The sequence below is a fragment of the Entelurus aequoreus genome, linkage group LG25 (assembly GCF_033978785.1).
Source record: "Entelurus aequoreus isolate RoL-2023_Sb linkage group LG25, RoL_Eaeq_v1.1, whole genome shotgun sequence".
NCBI classification, from domain to species: domain Eukaryota; kingdom Metazoa; phylum Chordata; class Actinopteri; order Syngnathiformes; family Syngnathidae; genus Entelurus; species Entelurus aequoreus.
This window is the reverse complement of record NC_084755.1, coordinates 36,607,261-36,632,922: the sequence shown is the minus strand read 5'-3', so window position 1 is coordinate 36,632,922 and position 25,662 is coordinate 36,607,261. Positions and strand designations below refer to the sequence as shown.

Genomic DNA, 25,662 nt, shown 5'->3' with positions numbered 1-25,662 from the left:
GTCAAAATGCAGAGTACACATTTCACCACACCTAGTGTGTGTGTGACAATCATTGGTACTTTAACCTAACTTTAACTTTACACTTACAAACTGTAGCACACAATAAAGCACATTTAATTAAAACAACGTTATTATGGTCTTACCTTTACTTATAAGTGCGGGAGCGTTGTGAATGAATGAAATATGAAATCCGCGCTGCATTCTGCAGGTGTACCTAATGTTGTGTCCCTGTTCACGGCTCCTCCGGCGCGCCGCGTGAGCGTTGTTGTTTTTGCACTTTTTGGCTTCTTGTTAAGTGACTTTTTTTGGGTGGATTCGGTCTGGTGTGGGCTTTGGTTGGTGTGGCACTCCCGTCGGGCGGTGCATTCTGCGGCGGGAGTGTTAACCGGCACCAGGAGGCGGGGTTATGAGACGAGCCTCTCACAGTGTGTCTTGGCAGCAGTTTTATGATCGCTCAGCACTAAAAATACGTTACACACATACAGTTGTTGACAAAACACACTGTACATTATATACCTCAGCTAACTAAACTATGGAAATGTATAATATAGTTCATATAGCAATACGGTCTCACTGCACAGCCTCAACTGGCTGCTGATCACCGCACCGTCTCTTCTCAGTATTTAAACGGCAAATGTGAAAATAAAAATAAAAATAATCTAAAACTGGTGAAGTTAAATGGAAAATAACTTTAGTATAATCACTGGATACATATAACAATTTAATGTTTTTTTTTTTCTTTTTACTTTTTTTTTCTTTCCATGATGCCTCCCCTGCCTCTAGTGACGGCACGCCACTGATATATATATATATATATATATATATATATATTAGGGGTGTGGGAAAAAATCGATTTGATTTCGAATCGCGATTCTCACGTTGTGCGATTCAGAATCGATTATCATTTTTTTTTAAATCCATCTTCTTTTTTTTTTTTGTAATAATTTCTTTTTTTTTTTTCTAGTGACTGCACGCCACTGATATATATATATATATATATATATATATATATATATATATATATATATATATATATATATATATATATATATATATATATATATATATATATATATATATATATATATATATATATATATATATATATATATATATATATATATATATATATTAGGGGTGTGGGAAAAAATCGATTCGAATTCGAATCGCGATTCTCACGTTGTGCGATTCAGAATCGATTCTCATTTTTAAAAAAATCCTTTTTTTTTTTTTGTAATTAATTTTTTTTTTTAATTAATCTATCCAACAAAACAATACACAGCAATACCATAACAATGCAATCCAATTCCAAAAGCAAACCCGACCCAGCAACACTCAGAACTGCAATAAACAGAGCAATTGAGAGGAGACACAAACACCACACAGAACAAACCAAAAGTAGTGAAACAAAAATGAATATTATCAACAACAGTATCAATATTAGTTACAATTTCAACATAGCAGTGATTAAAAATCCCTAATTGACATTATCATTAGACATTTATAAAAAAAGAACAATAGTGTCACAGTGGCTTACACTTGCATCGCATCTCATAAGCTTGACAACACACTGTGTCCAATATTTTCACAAAGATAAAATAAGTCATATTTTTGGTTCATTTAATAGTTAAAACAAATTTACATTATTGCAAACAGTTGATAAAACATTGTCCTTTACAATTATAAAAGCTTTTTACAAAAATCTACTACTCTGCTTGCATGTCAGCAGACTGGGGTAGATCCTGCTGGAATCTATGTATTGCATGAATAGAGAATCCTTATGAATCTTGGCAAAAATCTTAGCCACACGATTATCAAATGTAATAGGAAAATTAATTCATACTGACCAAACTGGCTTCATGGAAGGTCGACAATCTTCAGACAATACAAGGAAATTGTTTAATGTTATTTACTATGCTAGAAGTCTCCCTTATCCCACAGCAGTATGTAGTGTTGATGCGGAGAAGGCATTCCACCGCATAAACTGCTCATTTATGTTTTGCACATTACGTAAATTTGGATTTGGAGATAATTTTATACAATGGATTAAGATGCTTTATACAAGGCCCATGGCATCAGTCAAGACCAATAATCATATTTCAGAGCCTTTTTCGTTAAAAAGAGGTTATAACAGGGATGTCCTGCATCTGGATTATTATTTAATTTGGTTATTGAACCCTTAGCTGCAAAAATAAGAAGTGAAAATAATATTCATGTTATAAAAATTGGCTCTCAGTATAATAAGCTATCGATGTATTGTGACGACATAATTCTCTACCTGTCATATGTTAACTCCTCTCTACACTATATCAATAATGTCATCACTGAATATGGCTGTTTATCAGGGTATAAAGTTAATTGGGACAAATGTGAAATATTACCACTTAACACTGCAAGAAATCACAAGTTCAGAACTCCAAAATTGGGTTTGGTTTTGAAATTGTATTGCATTATTATGGTATTGTTGTGTATTGTTTTCATTTAAAAAAATAAATAAAATAAAAATCGTTTTTGAATCGAGAATCGTGTTGAATTGAAAAAAAATAGATTTTGAATCAAATCGTGGGACACCCAAAGATTCCCAGCCCTAATATATATATATATATATATATATGAAGTGCAAGATAGTTGTGGTGGGAGACAGCCAGTGCGGGAAGACGGCGCTGCTTCACGTCTTCGCCAAGGACTGTTTCCCTGAGACGTACGTTCCTACTGTATTTGAAAACTACACTGCCAGTTTTGAAATCGTATTTATATATATATATATATATATATATATATATATATATATATATATATATATATATATATATATATATATATATATATATATATATATATATATATATATATATATACTAGGGGTGTAACGGTACGTACCTCGGTTTAGAGGTCACGGTTCGGTTCATTTTCGGTACAGTAAGAAAACAACAAAATATAAATTGTTGGGTTATTTATTTACCAAATTTGCAAAATCTTCCACCAAAAATATTTTTCTTAGTGGCATATTTGATGTGACGTAATGGGAACCTTGGATAGGTCAATAATTCATAATAACATTGATTTTGATTCAATATTATGTTTTGAGCAATGACAGTTTGAAAGAAAAAAAAAACAGCTTTGTTTTATTAGTCAACATTGCAACTTTTTCTAAATTACATTTCACCTTTAAGCTTTTTTATTTCACTTTTGTTATGTTTTTGTTTATTTTAAAAGTATTTTTAGAATGTGCCGTGGTCCTTTAAAACATTAGCTGTGGGCCGCAAATGGCCTCCGGGCCACACTTTTGACACCCCTGCTATAGATAATAAAAAATTAAATGTGATAAATCTATGGATAAAAAGCAGAGCCTGGCGACGCATGCGCGTTTATCATAACTCTCTCGCTCTGTCTCTGCCCTCCCTCACCAATGCTGCTGCGCGCACAATTTGTTTTGTTTTCAACCCCTTCTTAACCCTGAACGTACATTGAAAATACACGCACCCCTAACTCAAAATGCCGGACATTTGAGGCATTTAAGAAACTCCGCCCTGACAGCTCCACAAAAGAGGACATGTCCGGTGAAAAGAGGACGTATGGTCAGTCTATCGTAGCCCGTTAGCTGCTAGCATGCCGTGTGTTGTGCCTCGGTGTGCATTGTTTACACAACGTGCGGTACGCTACTTAATATGTCCGTGTGGAAACTTGTTCGGTACACCTCCGAACCGATTCCTTATCGAATCTCTTATCAAATCCAGATAGGTTGTTGTGTGTGCACTGAGTTCCAAAAGCCATAGATGTTATGTGACTGGGCCGGCACGCTGTTTATATGGAGGAAAAGCGGACGTGACTGAGGCTCAGTCCTCAGTGACTGAGGACAGCATGCGGACGTGGACCCCCGAGTCAAAATATTTGCCCAGCTCTGGTCTAAGTATAGGTCAGGGGTCTGCAACATGCAGCTCTTTCATGCCTCTGCCCTGGCTCCCTTTGGCTTGCTTTTGAGACAAAATTTCAATAAATAATGGCTATTTAATTTGTATTTATTGTATTTTATTTAGTTAGTTGATTGTAATGTTACAGTTGTTATTTTGGATAGTTCTGTGATCTTGTAATGTAAAAATAAAACTTAAAATATTGTCGATCGAAATGTATGTCACACTTGTGCCACTCAAACGTGTCATCTTTTGTTGCCAAGCAATTGGATTGTTTTTAGCGGTCAACGTCCAGTAAGCTAGCACTTGACGGAAAATAAAACATTTAATGCTTCATGGACAGATTAATTTGCCTTCACTGTTGACGAGGTTGGTTGAGGTGTGTGCTTATGATGTGGGGAGAAAATAGCAAACAAAACAAAAATTACAATGTAGAAGACATTTCCAGAACAAACATTTGTGGAAAAATACCCAGCTGGAGATGACCGAAAAAGAGCAGTTTTGGAACTGCTGCAGAAAGCGGATCAGAGCAAAAAAACTTGATGAGTCGTTTTTTTTTGTCTAGTGTTTGATTTCATAAATGCTATTTCATTAGTGTAGTGAAACTATAAGCGGCGTTATCATCATTTTAGGGACCAAACAGATTTTGCGGCTCTCGGTAGGTTTTATTTTGGGGGGAAATGGGCTTAAAAGGGCTCTTTGATTTATGGCTCTTCGAAGGGACCCGTATCTTCAGGAGCTGCTCCTTTCAAAAAGGCGTTCAAAAAACGGTTTCAGCCCCCTCAATTGATAAAATTCAACTGTGAATCCTTAGGTTAACCGATTGTTGACACATAAACCGGTTATCGCGCCAAACTAGAAATCAGTTGACAGTTTTTGTCTTTTTAAAATTTAACTGCACTTTTTGGAGAATTTGGTCTATCATTCACAATCATTATGAAAGACATGACGATGGATGGTTTTTAATCAAATAAAACAGCTTCCAGCCCAGGGAGGGCACGGCTGACTCTGTGGGTAAGCACGGCCTGCCCAAGCTCGCCCATGACGTCGATACCTGTTAGCTACGACCTGCTGATACCTGTTAGCTGCTTCAGAAGTCCCACAAGCCAGAGTGATTGTAATGTTGTATACTGTGTTTAATTTCAGGCCACAAAATTTGATGACTGTTTTGTGCGGAGAGAACCGTTAGGGGTTGTGCTTATCATTGGACCATGGAACTACCCGCTGCAGCTGCTTATCTTACCCATGGTTGGTGCCATTGCAGCAGGTATGATGTTTATAAAATGGCTGTACAAAAAAAACCCTGACAAAATCTTTGTTGTTTTGCTCTATTACAACTTTGTGTGGTCACATAAAAGACAGCACACCCTCTTTCAATCATGATTATTTACTTTGCAAAACATTACAGGGGACTTGACTCAGTAGATTTAAATGCACGTACATGTAACACACATAGTTAAATTCGCTTCATTATTTTCACACTTCTACTTCTTGACTTCTGCAGTTTACATGTACTGGTAATAGTTTGTCCAAATTAATATCAATATAATATATTCTGCTAGTTTAGTCATATCAAGGAAGTTGTCGGTTGCTACTCGTTTATAAAGTACGACATGGCTCTCCAACCCATTGCTGGCATGCTGGGTAATAGGGATGCCAATAAATGCTTTAAAATGTAATATCGGAAAATATCGGTATCGGTTTCATAATTATCGGTATTGGTTTCAAAAAGTAACATTTATGACTTTTTAAAACGCCACTGTGTACACAGACGTATGGAGAGGTACAGAGCGCCAATAAACCTTAAAGGCACTGCCTTTGCGTGCCGGCCCAGTCACATAATATCTACGGCTTTTCACACACACAAGTGAATGCAAGGCATACTTGTTCAACAGCCATACAGGTCACACTGAGGGTGACCGTACAAACAACTTTAACACTGTTACAAATATGCGCCACACTGTGAACCCACACCAAACAAGAATGACAAACACATTTCGGGAGAACATCCGCACCGTAACACAACATAAACACAACAGAACAAATACCCAGAACCCCTTGCAGCACTAACTCTTCCGGGACGCTATATATCAACCCCGCCCACCCCCCCAACCCCGCCCACTTCAACCTCCTCATGCTCTCAGGGAGAGCATGTCCCAAATTCCAAGCTGCTGTTTTGAGGCATGTTAAAAAAAATAATGCACTTTGTGACTTCAATAATAAATATGGCAGTGCCATGTTGGCATTTTTTTCCATAACTTGAGTTGATTTATTTTGGAAAACCTTGTTTTGTTTAATGCATCCAGCAGGGCTTCACAACAAAATTAAGCATAATAATGTGTTAATTCCACAACTGTATATATCGGTATCGGTTGATATCGGTATCGGTAATTAAGAGTTGGACAATATCGGATATCGGCAAAAAAGCCATTATCGGACATCTCTAGGCCTGACCGCTAAAGATTTTTGGGGGGAATTAAGGCAGTGTTTCCCATAAACTGCCAAGATACCTGTGGCGGTGGGGGCGTGGTTATGGGCGTGGTCACCATGACATCATCAAGTAATTTGCATTATTTACTACAATGATATGATTTTCTCTAAAAAGGCTCAAAAAATTTATACTTACTAATTAATAATAACGGTTTTGTTTTAAACGTCCATCCATCCATCCATTTTACAATATAATTACAACACTTTATGTACATATTTATATACAGATTTAAACAATAAGTTATTCACTGAAATATATTTATTAATTGTGGTTCTTACAAAAAATATATCTTATAAAATATAAAAGCTAAAATGTCTCTTAAAGCTCTGCCCCTTTAATTAGTGCATACTAAATCATTTAACTTTAGCCTACTACTACAACCATATTATTTACCAGCAACATAAAGTGAAACAGAGGCAGAGGTGTCCTGCCACAGTCAGTAACAAATGAACAGAAAACAGTAGTGGTCAAATACAAATAAGGCAACAAGAGAAGTATCCTACACTTCTCTTTTGTCAAGTAAATCTGAACAGCCTATATGGGCATCTACATCAACTATATGATTTGCCTGAGAAGCTGGACAGGACAAAAAAAAAAAAAAAAAGTTTATTTTTTTATTTTTTATTTTTTTATTTGTGGCGGACGTAATTCTTTCGTGGCGGGCCGCCACAAATAAATGAATGTGTGGGAAACACTGTAAGGGAATAAAAAATGTTGATAACCGATATATGGGCCAATCTTACAAGTAAAAATTGTTTTAAAAAAAAAAAAAAAAAACCTTCTATTGAAGTGGTGCCTCAACCTACGAGCACATTGCATTCTACAACCAAGCTCATAACTCAGAACACTCGCATTTCAAAACAGCCTCGCCCATTGAAATACATTTAAATACATTTAATCTGTTCTTAATCCTGCCAAAACACCACAATTATCACATTTAAAATGCCTTTAAATAAGAAAAACAACCTTTTAAATAATAAACGCTGTTTGTTTACGACTGCATGTACTACAACAACTACAGTAGTTTCATGTAAATATGTACAGTATTAAAGGGGCTGTTTGCAACATCTACACAGATGTGTAGAGGGCGGCAACTTTCCAATGTATTTTACACAGTATATCACGCTCCCTCACAGCTTGTCGTACATAATGACGTAATTACATACTGTACGTAACACATCCACGCGCGTTAACTTTAGTTGTTGTTAGCTAATATTAGCAATTTGGATAGCTAGCGTTAGCTGTCATTGAAAGGATTTTCTATCATAACCGCAGCATGACTGCAAATCGTTAGTTGCTTGGTTTGCTTTTGTATGCGTGTTGAAAAGACCGGTTGAGTCAGTAATCATTTTTATTATATAAACTTTGTAATTGTGGAAAAATATTGACAATTGTCTAACAAATGTGTCCCGTTAAACCTCTAATGGTAACATAAGCCAGCCTGGTGCTGTTCTTGTTCTATTTTTTGCTTTGAAAAATGTTACTGTAAAGAAGTTGTGATTTCCCAACTGTAGTTGTATACAGGCTCCATCTAGTGGTGCGTCAAAGAATCACTTGAATAAAGTACTGCTTTATTTTCCTATGTTCAAACAAAATAGGATAGGTATTTATTGTCATTGCACAAGTACAACAAAACTTTGTTTTCAGCACAAACCCGTTCAAGATTAGACAAACAAACAGTGTACAGGGTTACAGAACAGGAACGCTGATGGGTCGCCACAAGGCGCCCCGTAAAATATGGGGGAAAAAGGTAAAACGCTGGGGAAGGATGAGTAAAAAAATACAATCTAAAATGGGTTCCTAAGGGGGCCCAGTCTGGAGTGGGAAAAAACCTCCAAAGCACATATACATATTACAATATACATCTCGAGATATCTAGCAACAGAGGGAAGGGAGTGCGGGGTCATGGTGGTGGGCCGCAGCTCTCAGGCGCTGACCATCCTTTCATCACCTCTATGGGATTTGTGTCAAGGGTGTTGGATTGGGGGGGGTATGTATGTGTGTGGCGTATATCAAAGTGTTACTATTCAAACTGTGTGTAATGTTACAGTGGCCAAAAATATTAAATATACTGAAGTAAAAACCTCTGCCTTGTTTTTGATAAATACTTACTATGCTCCTGTATTTTAATGTTGGTCATTATGGTGGTACCTGGAGAGCAACGTTTTTCTGCGGTGGTACTTGGTGAAAATAGTTTGAGAACCGCTGTTTTGTAGCTTTTACCTTTGCTGATTCTATGTGTGGAGTTCTGCCAAGTCCGCATATTGTCCCCTAGTTATAGGCTACTTGTCTTCCAAGAGCTGGCTGCGTGTTTCTCTCGTGCCGTCTGGCAACAATATCTCTGAAGTCTTTGAAGGACGGACAAGAGAAGTAATTTCCGGGTGATGACATAACAAACCGTGTGTTTGTCTATCAACCAAAAGCCAATGTTCGACCATCCACTTTGTTGTGTCAGGGCTAGACACAACAAATTGAAACACAGCTTCTGCAGCTTTTCAATACTTTTATGGATTAATATTTGTTGTTTGTTGCCACGAAAGAATTAAGGCCGCCACAAAAAAAAATAAAAAAAATTTAATTTCTTTTTTTTTTTAATTTTCTTTAATTTTTTTTGTATTTTTTTTTGTTGTGTCCTGTCAAGCTTCTCAGGCAAATCATATAGTTGATGTAGATGCCCATATCGGCTGTTCAGATTTACTTTACAAAAGAGAAGTGTAGGATCAAGATTTTTGGAGCTCTTTGTTCAGTGGATCAGATGTTTGATGAAGCTTTGTGTCTATGTAGCACCACTACTGTTTTCTGTTTATTTGTTACTGACTGTGGCAGGACACCTCTGCCTCTGTTTCACTTTATGTTGCTGGTAAATAATATGGTTGTATTAGTAGGCTAAAGTTAAATTATTTAGTATGCACTAATTAAAGGGGCAGAGCTTTAAGAGACATTTTAGCTTTTATATTTTTATAAGATATATTTTTTGTAGGAACCATAATTAATAAATATATTTCAGTGAATAACTTATTGTTCAAATCTGTATATAAATATGTACATAAAGTGTTGTAATTATATTGTAAAATGGATGGATGGATGGACATTTAAAACAAAACTGTTATTAATTAATTAGTTATTATTAATATTTTTTGAGCCTTTTTAGAGAAAATCATATCATTGTAGTAAATTATGCAAATTTCTCGATGATGTCATGGTGACCACGCCCATAGCCACGCCCCCACCGCCACAGGTATCTTGGCAGTTTATGGGAAACACTGATCAGTGTAATGGAAAAACAACTTGACTTCATATCGAATCAATTATCAAAAACAATTCTGATATATATCACCAAAAGACGTTACAAAGTTTGCGAGTAAATATATATTTTGTTAAAATAATATAAATCTCACACCAGTCATTCTGAGAGATAATGAGCAAACCGGTTACATGTTCCGTGACGTGCATGTGGGAACCATAGTTCCCTTCAAGTACAACAATTACAAAACCGGGGAAGTTGGCACGTTGTGTAAATGGTAAATAAAAACAGAATACAATGATTTGCAAATCCTTCTCAACCTATATTCAATTGAATACAATGCAAAGACAAGATACTTAACGTTTCAACTGGTAAACTTCATTTTTTGCAAATTGCCGCCTTTTTTACCGTATTTTTCGGATTATAAATCGCAGTTTTTTTCATAGTTTGGCCGGGGGTGCGATTTATGTGTGAAATTAACACATTACCGTAAAATATCAAATAATATTATTTAGAAGCGACACCGAGGAAGAAGGTTTCATGGGATTTAGCGATTAGGAGTGACAGATTGTTTGGTAAACGTATAGCATGTTCTTTATGTTATAGTTATTTGAATGACTCTTACCATAATATGTTACGTTAACATACCAGGCACGTTCTCAGTTGGTTATTTATGCCTCATATAACGTACACTTATTCAGCCTGTTGTTCACTATTTTTTATTTATTTTAGATTGCCTTTCAAATGTCTATTCTTGGTGTTGGATTGTATCAAATAAATTTCCCCAAAAAATGAGACTTATACTCTATTGCGACTTATATATGTTTTTTTTCCTTCTTTATTATGCATTTTCGGCCGGTGCGATTTATAATCCGAAAAATACGGTAATTGAAGATTCTGTATGTACAATACAGGGCATCACCACAAATACACTCTCATTTACTGCACATCCATGTTATCATGCTCCAACCTGAGCCGTTTTGCTATGTTTTTAAAGGAGCAGGAGATATGTACCACTTTTTATGGCCATTTTAGAAGTAAGTCGTGCATATTTTCCTTTTTCTTATTTTTTTACCGCTGAAGGTGCATTGGAGGGAGGCTGCACTACTGTGCTTAAGATGCAAACAATGCATGCTTCAATACATTTCTATCATATAGTACAGGGGTCACCAACCTTTTTGAAACCAAGAGCTACTTCTTGGGTAGTGATTAATGCGAAGGGCTACTAGTTTGATACACACTTAAATAAATTGCCAGAAATAGCCAATTTGCTCAATTTACCTTTAACTCTGTTATTATTAATAATTAATGATATTTATCTTTGTGGAAACACTGATCATCTTACTGATTTCTCACAATAAATATATATAGAAACAGATAAATATCAATATGCAACATTTTATTTTTATATTTTCTCTAAGTGCACATTTTTCAAATTGAACATTTTCAAATGATCACTTCTAAGACAGTCTTGTGAAATCACAATATCCCATTTTAACTAGCTAGCCACTAACATTTTTTAATAAATCATGAATTATTTTGCACCATGTTTGTACAAATAATAACTCATGTAAAATACAAAAGTCAACTCTTAAATTTTTAAATAAATCATGTCACACTTTGAACTGGACACCAAATCTGTTATCTGTTTCTTTGTCAGTTAGTGAAGACCAAGTCTTTAAAATATTTTCTTGGATTTAAAATTTTTTTTTTAGTTTTGTCTCCCTTAGAATTAAAAATGTCAAGCAAAGCGAGACCAGCTTGCTAGTAAATAAATACAATTTGAAAAATAGAGGCAGCTCACTGGTAAGTGCTGCTATTTGAGCTATTTTTAGAACAGGCCAGCGGGCTACTCATCTGGTCCTTACGGGCTACCTGGTGCCCGCGGGCACCGCGTTGGTGACCCCTGATATAGTATATATGTTTGTAATATTTAGTCTATGTGAAAAAACAAACATCAATAAAATACATTTTATGACACCAAAACTAGAGATGTCCGATAATATCGGTCTGCCGATATTATCGGCCGATAAATGCGTTAAAATGTAATATCGGAAATTATCGGTATCGGTTTTTTTATTATCAGTATCGGGGTTTTTTTGTGGGGTTTTTTTTGTTTTTTTTTTATTAAATCCACATAAAAAACACAAGATACACTTACAATTAGTGCACCAACCCAAAAAACCTCCCTCCCCCATTTACACTCATTCACACTCATTCACACAAAAGGGTTGTTTCTTTCTGTTATTAATATTCTGCTTCCTACATTATATATCAATATATATCAATACAGTCTGCAAGGGATACAGTCCGTAAGCACACATGATTGTGCGTGCTGCTGGTCCACTAATAAAACTAACCTTTAACAGTTAATTTTACAAATTTTCATTAATTACTAGTTTCTATGTAACTGTTTTTATATTGTTTTACTTTCTTTTTTATTCAAGAAAATGTTTTTAATTTATTTATCTTATTTTATTTGATTCATTTTTTTTAAAAGTACCTTATCTTCACCATACCTGGTTGTCCAAATAAGGCATAATAATGTGTTAATTCCACGACTGTATATATCGGTTGATATCGGTATCGGTTGATATCGGTATCGGTAATTAAAGAGTTGGACAATATCGGCATATCGGATATCGGCAAAAAGCCATTATCGGACATCCCTAACCAAAACGCATCAATTGAATTTGTTTTAGTCAGCCCTGTAAGTCATCCAGCAGCTATACAATTATAAAATGATGTTGCTTTGCGTATCCCATCAAGCTTGCACGTGTTTAAGTACACGCAAACATTTAGTAAACCAGACTCTTACTGTACAATGTCCGCTCTCGCAGGGAGGCCGACCTCACGAAATCCCGCTGAGATGAAGAATTAATCACAATCTTCATCCATCCATTTTCTACCGCTTCACAATCTTCATGAAGGGTTAAAAAAATAAAAGTACGTCAAGCGAGGGTCCTTTTTGCCAACCTGAGGGTTTCTGGTAAGAACCCAGCTTCTGCCATCCTAGTGACAGTTGTCATGTCCTTGAGCAAGACACTTCACCATCCTTATTCCCAGTGCCACCACACAGGTGTAGGAATGTGTTGTGGCAGGACTCCCTTGTTCTTGTTCCTGTCCCTGGGTAAATAAAGACTTTTTAAAAAGTGACTGTGGAGCATGGCATTAAAATGAGTCCAAGCATCTTCTACTGGATACGTAACACAAGGACCTCATTTCTAATAAACACACCATATAAAGTATTTCTGATTCTGATTCTGATATTACCTGCATTTTTTTAAATGAAAAATAACTGTTGCTGTAAATGTTTTTTTTATTCAACGGTCTTTTGTCTTTACTGTACGAATCCAATCAGGAAACTGTGTGATCATCAAACCCTCTGAGGTCAGCGCTGCCACGGACGAGCTGATCGCAGACCTTATTCCTAAATACCTGTCACAGGTAAGGACATTTTTGAAGGTGCAGGGATGACTTGACAGTGGTGTTGTGTTGTTAGACCAGTACATGGGGGTGTACTTGACCTGAAGGGTTTCCTATGATCCTCTCAAGTTCAGTGTTTCCCACACAGTCATTTATTTGTGGCGGCCCGCCACGAAAGAATTAAGGCCGCCACAAATAGATTTTTTTTGTTGTTGTTTTTTTTGGTTTTTGTTTTTGTCCTGTCAAGCTTCTCAGGCAAATCATATAGTTGATGTAGATGCCCATATCGGCTGTTCAGATTTACTTTACAAAAGAGAAGTGTAGGATCAAGATTTTTGGAGCTCTTTGTTCAGTGGATCAGATGTTTGATGAAGCTTTGTGTCTATCTACCACCACTACTGTTTTCTGTTTATTTGTTACTGACTGTGGCAGGACACCTCTGCCTCTGTTTCACTTTATGTTGCTGGTAAATAATATGGTTGTAGTCGTAGGCTAAAGTTAAATGATTTAGTATGCACTATTAAAGGGGCAAAGCTTTAAGAGACATTTTAGCTTTTATATTTTTATAAGATATATTTTTTGTAAGAACCACAATTAATAAATATATTTCAGTGAATAACTTATTGTTCAAATCTGTATATAAATATGTACATAAAGTGTTGTAACTATATTGTAAAATGGATGGATAGATGGACGTTTAAAACAAAACTGTTATTATTAATTAGTGAGTATACATTTTTTGAGCCTTTTTAGAGAAAATCATATCACTGTAGTAAATTATGCAAATGACTCAATGATGTCATGGTGACCACGCCCATAGCCACGCCCCCACCACCACAGGTATCTTGGCAGTTTATGGGAAACACTGAAGTTGTAACAACTACCCAAAGAGTAATTACCCCAAAATAATAAACAGCTTGTTATTGTTATTAAAGAATAATTCTAAACATTTTCTGTGTAAAAAGACAACCAAATTTCCCAGTAAAATGTTTCTGCCGATAACCACACACAGCAACTGGTAGTAACTCGGTTTCATATACCTTGTGTTATGAGCATTTGCGCTAACTTTCAGTGCTGAAAATACATTAATTAACTAATTAATGAATCACTCACCATATTTGGATGCCAAAATACCTCTCAGTTTAATACTTTAAGGGTTTCCCCCAGATTGCCAAGCTACTTGTGGTGGTGGGTGCGTGGCTAGGGGCGTCGTCATTATGATGTCATGGTATAATTTGCGTAAACTGCCATGATGCATTTATTTTCTTTGAAAAGGCTAAAAAAATGCAATTTTTTGAACAAATCTGTTATTAAATGCAATGAACATACACTACCGTTCAAAAGTTTGGGGTCACCCCAACAATTTTGTGGAATAGCCTTCATTTCTAAGAACAAGAATAGACTGTCGAGTTTCAGATGAAAGTTCTCTTTTTCTGGCCATTTTGAGCGTTTAATTGACCCCACAAATGTGATGCTCCAGAAACTCAATCTGCTCAAAGGAAGGTCAGTTTTGTAGCTTCTGTAACGAGCTAAACTGTCTTCAGATGTGTGAACATGATTGCACAAGGGTTTTCTAATCATCAATTAGCCTTCTGAGCCAATGAGCAAACACGTTGTACCATTAGAACACTGGAGTGATAGTTGCTGGAAATGGGCCTCTATACACCTATGTAGATATTGCACCAAAAACCAGACATTTGCAGCTCGAATAGTCATTTACCACATTAGCAATGTATAGAGTGTATTTCTTTAAAGTTAAGACTAGTTTAAAGTTATCTTCATTGAAAAGTACAGTGCTTTTCCTTCAAAAATAAGGACATTTCAATGTGACCCCAAACTTTTGAACGGTAGTGTATATTGTTGATATTATATTGTTTTGCTCCATTTTTCAAATGTTGCTGCTTTTTGTGTGTGTGTCGAGTGTCTAGAGACTTTTAGTGACTTTTCTTTAATAAAAAGGACGAGCAACAAAACTAGTATATTTTTCTTGTGTTACTGGAACTGTACTGTGTTTAGAGACTATTCCCTTCTGTCGCTCGATGTCTGCTACAAACAGTGAGCTCCCTACTGTCCCAAAGCAATAAATGACAGTACGCTTGCTACTGCTGCAAGCCTTTCTCTTTAAAATAGCGCCGCCTTCCTTTTGATAATTGCACATTTTGTAGATGGCTGTCCGCGAGAATATCTAAGGGAATATTAAAGTCATCGTCACAGACATGTTGCCTCCGCTGCAGACAATCCTGTGCATATTGATTATGTCATCTCAACATGCAGTTTTGGCAGTGTTGTTCCAGTGGTCAAAGTCTTTTTTTCGGCGGCCAAATTTCCAAATATAGGCTATATATATTAGGGGTGTAACGGTACACAAAAATTTCGGTTCGGTACGTACCTCGGTTTAGAGGTCACGGTTCGGTTCATTTTTGGTACAGTAAGAAAACAACAAAATATAAATTTTTGGGTTATTTATTTACCAAATTTGCAAAATCTTCCACCAAAAATATTTTTCTTAGTGTAATATTTGATGTGAAGTAATCGGAACCTTGGATAGGTCAATAATTCATAATAACATTGATTTTGATTCAATATTATGTTTTGAGCAATGACAGTTTGAAAGAAGAAAAAAAACAGCTTTGTTTTATTAGTCAACATTGCAACTTTTTCTAAATTACATTTCACCTTTTAAGCTTTTTTATTTCACTTTTGTTATATTTTTGTTTATTTTAATAGTATTTTTAGAATGTGCCGTGGGCCTTTAAAACAATAGCTGTGGGCCGCAAATGGCCTCCGGGGCACACTTTTGACACCCCTGCTATAGATAATAAAAAATTAAATGTGATAAATCTATGGATAAAAAGCAGAGCCTGGCGACGCATGCGCGTTTATCATAACTCTCTCGCTCTGTCTCTGCCCCTCCCTCACCAATGCTGCTGCGTGCACAATTTGTTTTGTTTTTAACCCCTTCTTAACCCTGAACGTACATTGAAAATACATGCAACCCTAACTCAAAATGCTGGACATTTGAGGCATTTAAGAAACTCTGCCTGGACAGCTCCGCAAAAGAGGACATGTCCGGTGAAAAGAGGACGTATGGTCAGTCTATTGTAGCCCGTTATCATGCCGTGTGTTGTGCCTCGGTGTGCATTGTTTACACAACGTGCATTACGCTACTTAATATGTCCGTGTGGAAACTCGTTCGGTACACCTCCGAACCAAACCGGAACCCCCGTACCGAAACGGTTCAATACAAATACACGTACCGTTACACCCCTAATATATATATACATTCATACTGTAACTGTGTTTATGTTCATGTGTTATTGATGTCTATTTTCCGATAATCGTTAACACACCATTCCTGTAAGGGGATTGGCAGAGAACGAGGAAGTGTTGGTGTGATAGGAGAAGCACGGAGGCGGACATGTGTGCACAGGAGGGAATACGTGTTGCAATTGGGCCGGTTGTTAGTTTAAGATTAGCAATAAAATTTAAAAAGATGATGAGACTTTGTGTGAATTTTTCTGGAGGCTAAAATACATTATATTACTTAGATTTTTTTTTAATGTAAAAAAAACAACCTAATTTGTAAGGTGTGGCGGCTAAAAACTGCAACCAAAGTAATAAACATGCTGGCAAATATTGCTTCTCGAAGTGTTAATCAAAACTAAGCATCATTGTATTCAGACTGTTGATCTCTGTTCCTTTTGCTCACACTGAGCTGTGGAAAAAAGCTTTTGTCTATGCAGCTCCTTGTGCTTGGAACATGTTACAAAGAGACTGGAAGCTGACTGAATTTTAATGCTTAAATGCTTTTAAATCTATACTGAGGGAATTTGTAACTGTTTTACTTGATGTCCATCCTGTCATTTTAATGTGTAATGTGAATGTAATTGTATGTGTAACTTTGCTGCCTCATGGCCAGGACTCCCTTGAAAAAGAGGTTTTTAATCTCAATGTGATTTATTTCCTAGTGAAATAAAGGTTAAATTTAAAAAAAAATCATAATAAAATTCGTAATCTTAGAATTTGCCTCAAATGTTTTGGCACTGGTGGGATTAAATGTGTTGTGTCTTAAACATTTGTTGACAATAAATTCAACAATTTTTAATTTCACAGGACTGTTATGCGGTGGTTCGTGGTGGACCAGAAGAGACAAAGGCTCTTCTGCAGAATCGCTTTGACCATATCTTCTATACCGGTAAAATAATGTGGTTGAATACAATTCATGTATAAAAAGTCAGCTATATGTGTATCAATTGCATGTACTTGTTTTGTGGTACTTGTTCAAGTGTCCCCAAGCTGGCATAAAACGTGGAATTAGTATATGTGCAAAAGCAAGTTAAACCCCAGCTGCATTGGTTAAGTCCAGCAGGTAACAGACTGAGTTGAAACACAGTTGGCTGCTAAATTCATAATTCAAAGCTGCTTTAAGTCACGGTTAGGTAGATGCTTATAAGGCACTCACATTCGATCATTCTTGCCCAACCTCTTCCTACTACAAACCTTTAGGATACACACATGCACGGAGAAGAAAAACCCCATGGCAAACGTGAGAGTTGTGTTTGGAATGACTTATTGTTTCATTCACCTGTTTAAAATCTGCACGTCGGCCATTATTTCCTTTTTTTAATCCTTTCGTAAATTAAGATTTCTCCTGTGGGTGAGCAAATGCGAGTACGACACAAAAAAATGAAAGCCGATCAATGCAACAGAAATTTTGCAATGTTTAACTTCTAATTGGAACCAATGTAGACATTTGTTGATTAAATATGTTCTCTTGAAGACATTTGATAACATAAGCTAGTAGTTTTGAAAAAAATGTATTTTGAGCAAGTTGCAAGCAGCCCCATTAAGCAGACTAATTTTAAAAAGCCTGTATTAATTAAAAGAGAGAGGAAACAAACCAAACCACTGTGGTCAAATACAAATCAACAATACCAAGAGCAAGGTAAATATCTAAGGACATGAAGAAGAGGGTAGTGATATCCCATCAGTCTCAAAAGGGCTACTAAACCATCTCCTAAAGATTCCAGCTCTATCCATTCCCTTTAAGACACGCAGTTAACAAATGGAGAGCCTTAAACATGACCGCAACTCTGCCTAGAAATGGACGCCCATCAAAACTATCACCCTGTAGCACCTGAATAATTAGTTAGGTAAAGGCTAGGCAGCATCAGGGACAAATCACTGAGACTACACCACTAATGTTCACTGCCGCAGCAGTGATCCTGCAAACACGATAACATGTCCCACGTGGAAAAGGTGTGTATTGGACAAGATCAAAGCAACACACGAGAAAGTTAACCAGCTATCAGGGGCCGTACTTATCAAGCTTCTTAGAGTGCCATTTTACACTTAAGTCCTGAGAATTTGCGAAATTTAGTCCTACTCTCAAACTTAAGAATAAAAGCTTTTTATCAACGTTCTTAAGTCTAAGAATCACTCCTACTCTCCACGATATTTAAGAGACCTTCAGAGGTGTCTTAAGTGGTTAGGAGTTGCCAGCAGGGGATGGCACTGAGGCGAGAGAGACGTGCGCGAACGTTCAGGGAACGGAACTATGTTTTGGTTTTTTTGATGACAAGCAGCTGATCAAACGGTATCGTTTAGACAGAGCGGATATTATTTTTGTCACAGATTTAATACTTTTCGATTCCTTGTTGATTTCTGCGTGTGTCTGCAGTGGGCTAGTATATATAGAGCCACCCACACCAGTTTCAAATGAGTTGCCTAATTAATGAATTGGAAAGAAAATGTTATGACAGTAGCGTATGTGTGTGGCCGTGAGGTGAGTGACGTCAGTGAGTGTGTGGGCGAGAGAAGAGAGGGAGCGGTAGCGTGAGTGCCGGCGGGGACTAGTTTGTTTTGTATTATTTTGTAGTTTATTGTCAAAATATACACTCCCATTGTCCACTTAAATATTTCCAAGATATTTCTTTATTCTTAGACAACGGATTCCCTTCCGTGATTGGTCATTTCTATGGACACAGAAATGACGTCACATAAAATTCCGTTTACGGCACATAGTAATGTCGTAATTCAGCTCTGAGTGTGACACTTAAGATTCAGTCCTACACTTCGCTGAAAGTGTGAGTAAGACGCTTGATAACTAACTTTTAAGTGCAGCTTTCAGCGAAGAATTTACTCTTAAGTCAACTCTTAGCAGACTTCTTAGGAGTAATTCTAAGAAGCTTGATAAGTACGGCCCCAGAACTCCAGAAAGATGTTAAAAGTTTGTCTATGCCCGACTCAATACTCCAGAAAGGTGTGGAAAAGTCTGTCCATGCCTGAAGCAGAACCATTCAAAGTGACCTCTCTGGCAGGGCAATACCACAAGAACCCAACCACAGCTGGGCTAAAAGTGAACAGTAATTGAATATCATATTAAAGGGAGACATTACAAAATATCAATACTCAATGGCCCTGGATCTGAGAAGGTCTCCCCGAACAAGAGCCAATGACCATCACAAAAGCAGCTACCAAGTTGATATTACCAAAGCACGACTACTATTCATAATTATTGTAGAATACAAGTACTTGTTTAGTAAGTTACTACAGCCCAATCAAGCACATTTCTTCTGCAAACACAGAACACTGACTTTACTGAAAGTTCCTGAATATTTGGGGGGAAAAAAGTGTCCCAAGATACTGGGGACAGCATGGTTCGGGAGGCAGAGCGGGTTGTCCTGTAACCAACGTCTTCCGGGGTCAAATCCCGCATCCTCCCTTACAGTCGCTACTGTTTCGTCTTGGGCAGGACACTTCGCCCACATTGCCTTGTGGGTCGCCCACATAGGGAGTCTTTACTGACCAAGATGCTGACCTACGAGCCGGAAATGGTTTTGGCGTTGCACGATGATTGCCCACTGCTCTTCAAGAATGAATGAAGCCTCGCTTGGCCACTAAGTGACTATCGCGGCCAGCCATCTGAAGGCAAGGCAGTCCTGGGCAAGGGTGATGTCATCCGGGGCGTCCAGGTCAGCCGTGGACGGCGACAGGCCCCGGGTGGTGAACCTACGTAGGCAAGCCATGAGCGCTATCAAGAGGATGGGTTAAATGCAGGGACAAATTTCACTGTACATGTGACGAATAAAGATAATTTGTCATTCTTTGGTCACTGTAGGCGTGTAGTCCTTAACTCTGACACCATATCATGTTCATAAGGAAGCTTAGCTTGTTTCATTCACAACGCCTTTATTTCAGTCTCCAGTTGAACACACATGCGCTAACATTAGCAACTCTCATGACGCAGGCAGCTCACGTTACCTACAGTGGTCTAGGATGGTCAAACAAGGCAATTCTCACAACAGACTACAAATCTGTAATCTAATTCAGAATTGGATGTTTAGTTAAAAGGCTTAAGTGCACTTCCCCCTTAATCATTTTGATTGAAGGTACAACAGTGTGATGATTGACAGGCGGAAGCTTTTAATTGGATATTGTCTATGGCCATCACAAAGTCAGAACACCGGATGCTACTACCGAAAAATAAATACAAATAAATTATCAGATTAAACTGTCTTGCGAGCCTCATTCCAAATTCATAATTCACTAGATCAGTGGTTCTTAACCTGGGTTCGATCGAACCCCAGGGGTTCGGTGAGTCGGCCTTAGGGATTCGGCAGAGCCTCCGCTGCGGAGGTCAAGACATACCCAACTCATCGTGTAAATAAAAACTTCTCCCTGTCGGTGTATTATGGATACCCCCCCAAACAATGTACCCTCTAATTTTCCATATGTGTGAGCAAACGCAAAAACTCTTGAGTATTCAGTGGAGCACATGTGAGCGCACCTGTCCCAAACCTGACTAAATAACAAGTTCAGTGTTTTATGACAGCAGTCATTTGATATTATTTTGTAATATAAGTGTTTTGGCCCACTTACAATGACTATAACATATTGTTTTTCATGAGCTGTGTGCTAATAATATATGTCTGGGTGGGCGGTCCTGTTTTGGAAATAATGTGTACCCCTTTCAGATATCGCATTTAGTTCCCACTAAAACATTCACATGTTGCACAATGAGATGTAAACATGGGATCATGTGTACATTCCTGTAACTTTCTGTTTGTAAAATATACCTTTATTAGTATTTCTTTAATATAATAACATCATTTTGTGATTACGGTTCGGGTTCGGTGAATGCGCATATGAAACTGGTGGGGTTCGGTACCTCCAACAAGGTTAAGAACTAGTGGTTCTCAAATGGGGGTACGCGTACCCCTGGGGGTACTTGAAGGTATGCCAAGGGGTATGTGAGATTTTTTTTAAATGCCTGTCAAAAAGAACTGTGAAAAGAAATGCAACAATGCAATATTCAGCGTTGACAGCTAGATTTTTTTGTGGACATGTTCCATAAATATTGATGTTAAAGATTTCTTTTTTTGTGAAGAAATGTTTAGAATTCAGTTCATGAATCCAGATGGATCTCTATTACAATCCCCAAAGAGGGCACTTTAAGTTGATGATTACTTCTATGTGTAGAAATCTTTATTTATAATTGAATCACTTGTTTATTTTTCAACAAGTTTTTAGTTATTTTTATTTATTTTTTTCCAAATAGTTCAAGAAAGACCACCACAAATGAGCAATATTTTGCACTGTTATACAATTTAATAAATCAGAAACTGATGACATAGTGCTGTATTTTACTTCTTTTATCTTTTTTTTTCAACCAAAAATACTTTGCTCTGATTAGGGGGTACTTGAATTAAATAAAATTTCACAGGGGGTACATCACTGAAAAAAGGTTGAGAACCACTGCACTAGATAATAAAAGTTACAATTGTCAAATGCTTACAATTGTGTGTGTATACAGACAATTGTAAGCAATTGACAATATATAATAACCATATGCGGTCAGACATGGGCATTACATGTTTTTAGCACCATTAAAAATGGCATTAGAAAGCACTAAATTAGATTTGCTAATACCTGTAGAAACCCTAAAACATGTTTGTTTTTTAAGTTCACAATGGTAATGACTCTTCTCTTGTTTCAGGTTCTCAGGCTGTGGCCCGCAGTATCCTACAGCAAGCCTCAGTCCACCTGACCCCAGTTACATTAGAGCTTGGTGGCAAGTGCCCATGCTTAATTTTTGGACAAGTCGGCATTGCGGCGGCTGCCCGTCGCTTAGCATGGGCCAAGTTTTTCAATGCGGGACAGAGCTGTGTTGCACCAGACTATGTACTGTGCTCTCAGGCGACATGTGATGCCCTTCTCCCAGCTCTGCGTGAAGCACTGAAGGATTTTTATGGAAACACGCCACAAACATCTCCCGACTTTTCTCGCATTGTGTCACAGCGACACTGGACTCGTCTGACAGAACTACTGAAGAAATCCAGCGCCAAGGTCGTCGTGGGAGGAGAAAGCGACCAGGAGGACAAATATATTGGTGAATAATAACTTATTTACTTCCATTTACAAAGATATAAACAGTGCATTATTTTTATGGTAGATGTATTGTAATAAATAAAAGTTTGTAGAGGGAAATAGGTATTTGATCTCCAAACATGACTACGTGCTGGATGCCGAAACCGTTGTTAGCAAGCACATAGGTCAGACATTGCTTGTAGTTGTCCCAAACGTTGCACCCATCTCAGGAGGGATTTTGGTCAGAGAAACCACCTCCATGTTGACAGTAGGGATGATGTTGTTGGGCTCTTTCAGGAATTCCTTCCTCCAAATACATTGAGTCGAGTTGAGCTCAATTTTGCATCACATATTTTCGAGCCTTCCCTGAATCATTCAGGTTTTAATTGCCAAACTTTATATGGGCCTATACAGTGTTTCCCATAAACTGCCAAGATACCTGTGGCGGTGGGGGCGTGGCTATGGGCGTGGTCACCATGACACCATCGAGTAATTTGCATAATTTACTACAATGATATGATTTTCTCTAAAAAGGCTCAAAAAATGTATACTTGCTAATTAATAAGAACAGTTTTGTTTTAAACGTCCATCCATCCATCCATCCATCCATTTTACAATATAATTACAACAATTTATGTACATATTTATATACAGATTTGAACAATAAGTTATTCACTGAAATATATTTATTAATTGTGGTTCTTACAAATAATATATCTTATAAAATATAAAAGCTAAAATGTCTCTTAAAGCTCTGCCCCTTTAATTAGTGCGTACTAAATAATTTAACTTTAGCCTACTACTACAACCATATTATTTACCAGCAACATAAAGTGAAACAGAGGCAGAGGTGTCCTGCCACAGTCAGTAACAAATAAACAGAAAACAGTAGTGGTCAAATACAAGGCAACAAGAGAAGTATCCTACACTTCTCTTTTGTAAAGTAAATCTGAACAGGAATAAAAAAAATAAAAATAAATAAAAACAAAAAACAATTTTTTATTTATTTATTTGTGGCGGATGTAATTCTTTCGTGGCGGGCCGCCACAAATAAATGAATGTGTGGGAAACACTGGCCTATACATGTGTCTTCTTCAGGGCAGGATCTTCATCCATTACAAGCGAACGGTATTATTGATGGATTTTTTTTGTCCCAACTATGATGAGATCATTCCCTCCCTTGTAAATTTTGTGCTGATCCGTCACCTTTTTCCCCTCACCAAGCGTCTACAATAGTCTTGTAATCCATTCCTGACTCGTACACGTACTGTACGTCTACAGTGCTTATCTCTGAGGTCCTTAGACAGGTCTTTGGTCTTACCCAAGGTGTTTGAGAGATTTGAATGGAAGGGCTGTTTATGTAACTGTTGTCTTTTATCCACAGAATGAGTTGAAAATAGGAGTGCTTTCCTGAAGGAACATGAGTATTTAGTCGTCTTAACCACTTAACCGGTCTGTAGGTGTCAGAATTCTTACTGCCTGGTAGGAGATCAAAGACCTATTTCCCTAAATCAAACCTTTACTTTTTTTCTGGATTTTTATTTTTTATTGTCTCCTTCTGTTACAATGAATCTACCATAAACTATTAGACTGTTGGAAAAGGCTTTACATCTTCTAGATCAAGTGAAGAAAAATGAGCTGACAAAATGCAGTAAAGTGGCAAGGTCATTTACTCTCAGGTTGTGCGTGTCTTGAGAGTTCTAAATTATTCAAGTCTTTCTGTGACAATATGTAGCATTTCATCTATGGGTTTTCTTTTATGAATAATGAGGTGGTGTCACTTGAAATTAATGTTCCATCTGTTTTAGGAGTTATTTTTTAGTTCCTATGCCAGCTGTTGGGAGTTCTTGCAGTGGTGTTTTGTGTTGACGAAATTTCAGCACCCACAAAAACGAATGCTAATAGAATACAAAAACAAACAGCAGAAGAAGGAAACACAAATCGGCTATAACAGACCGGAGGACTAAGACTAGGACAAGGCAAAAGTCATTTTTATGAAAAACAAACAAAGGATGGGTCAAGGAGGCTATGGGAATGAAGGGCCAACAGCATCAACACGAATGAGGGGGCATACGTGCTTTCAAACACCTCGGACTCTGTCCTTCATCGGCGACGCCGGCCGGGTCAGGAAACTTTATTTTGAAAGTTTTTAGACAGTCACACCATCTCTTACACCAACAACTTTGTCTGAACACAAATATATTGCACCCAAACAAACATTTTTGGCATTAACATATGATGAAAAGTTGCTTTTTTATAAATATATATATTGTCCAAAGTGGTTCAACAAGGCTCTGAGGACATGCATTTTTGTGTCTACTACAAATCTTGCGAACTTTAGCCTATATAATTATTTCAGTGATAATTTGGTTTATTATATATTATAAAATACGTAAAAGTATTTTCATGTTGATCAGTCAATCTATTCACACTCACCCCTGAAAAGAGCACATATGAGCAGAATTGCATTTGATTAACACATCTGATTAATCAGTGTATAGTAAAATAGAAATGCCTTTTACAGATATTTTTCAAGTCAAAAATGTTATGATAATGTAATGATTAAGCATCTACAAAAACAAAAAATAAGTAAATGCATGTACAGTAAGACACTTGAGTTTTTCTTAATTGACCAAGCTTTAATCACTTTCATTGCACTTCGGATGCATTTGACTTCACTTCACCACACTCCAAAGCTGTTTCCGATGTAGAAAGAAGCAAACTCAGAACTTCTCCACTGTAAGAACCATCAATGATGCACCCCTCCCTTCTCTTTTCAGTTAACATCAGGCAACGGACATGGCTTTGGGACACCTTTTTTTTTGGGGTACGGTTATTGTTGCTAGAACCATGGCCCACAATTCAGCCAGGAAGTTAGTCGATATGAAGTATGTCTGTGGATGTTCTCATTCATCCAGGTCATTGTATTCTCAGTGATGTGAAGTAGCAATCAAAGTACTGGCTGTGGTAACATTTAACTTTGGGCAGGACTGCTGCTGCCCCAATTCCCAACTTTTTAATCAGCATACCCCACTCCTTCACCACCGCTTGATTCCCCTTCGGGGTGATGGACGGCTGGCAGCGATTCATAGCAGCAGTCGACCTACAGGGCCCCAACTCCCCCCCATCTGTTGCGAGTTGTCGTGATTAAATGTAACATGTTTATGTGTGCATGGCTTGGAGGTTTTTTCCCACTCCAGACTAGACCCCCTTAGGAGCCC

General features: G+C 37.3%; 1 protein-coding gene across 3 annotated transcripts in view; it reads left to right on the top strand.

Moving 5' to 3' along the window:
* The window catches only part of aldh3b1 (aldehyde dehydrogenase 3 family, member B1), a 30,883-nt gene that overhangs the window by 2,431 nt on the left and 2,790 nt on the right, over positions 1-25,662 (top strand). For all 3 annotated transcript variants that reach the window (XM_062037163.1, XM_062037164.1, XM_062037165.1), the window contains exons 4-7: positions 5,058-5,178; positions 13,008-13,093; positions 17,186-17,267; positions 22,071-22,463. In XM_062037163.1, coding sequence (XP_061893147.1) covers positions 5,058-5,178; positions 13,008-13,093; positions 17,186-17,267; positions 22,071-22,463 — 682 coding nt within the window. The remainder of the gene's footprint in view (positions 1-5,057; positions 5,179-13,007; positions 13,094-17,185; positions 17,268-22,070; positions 22,464-25,662) is intronic.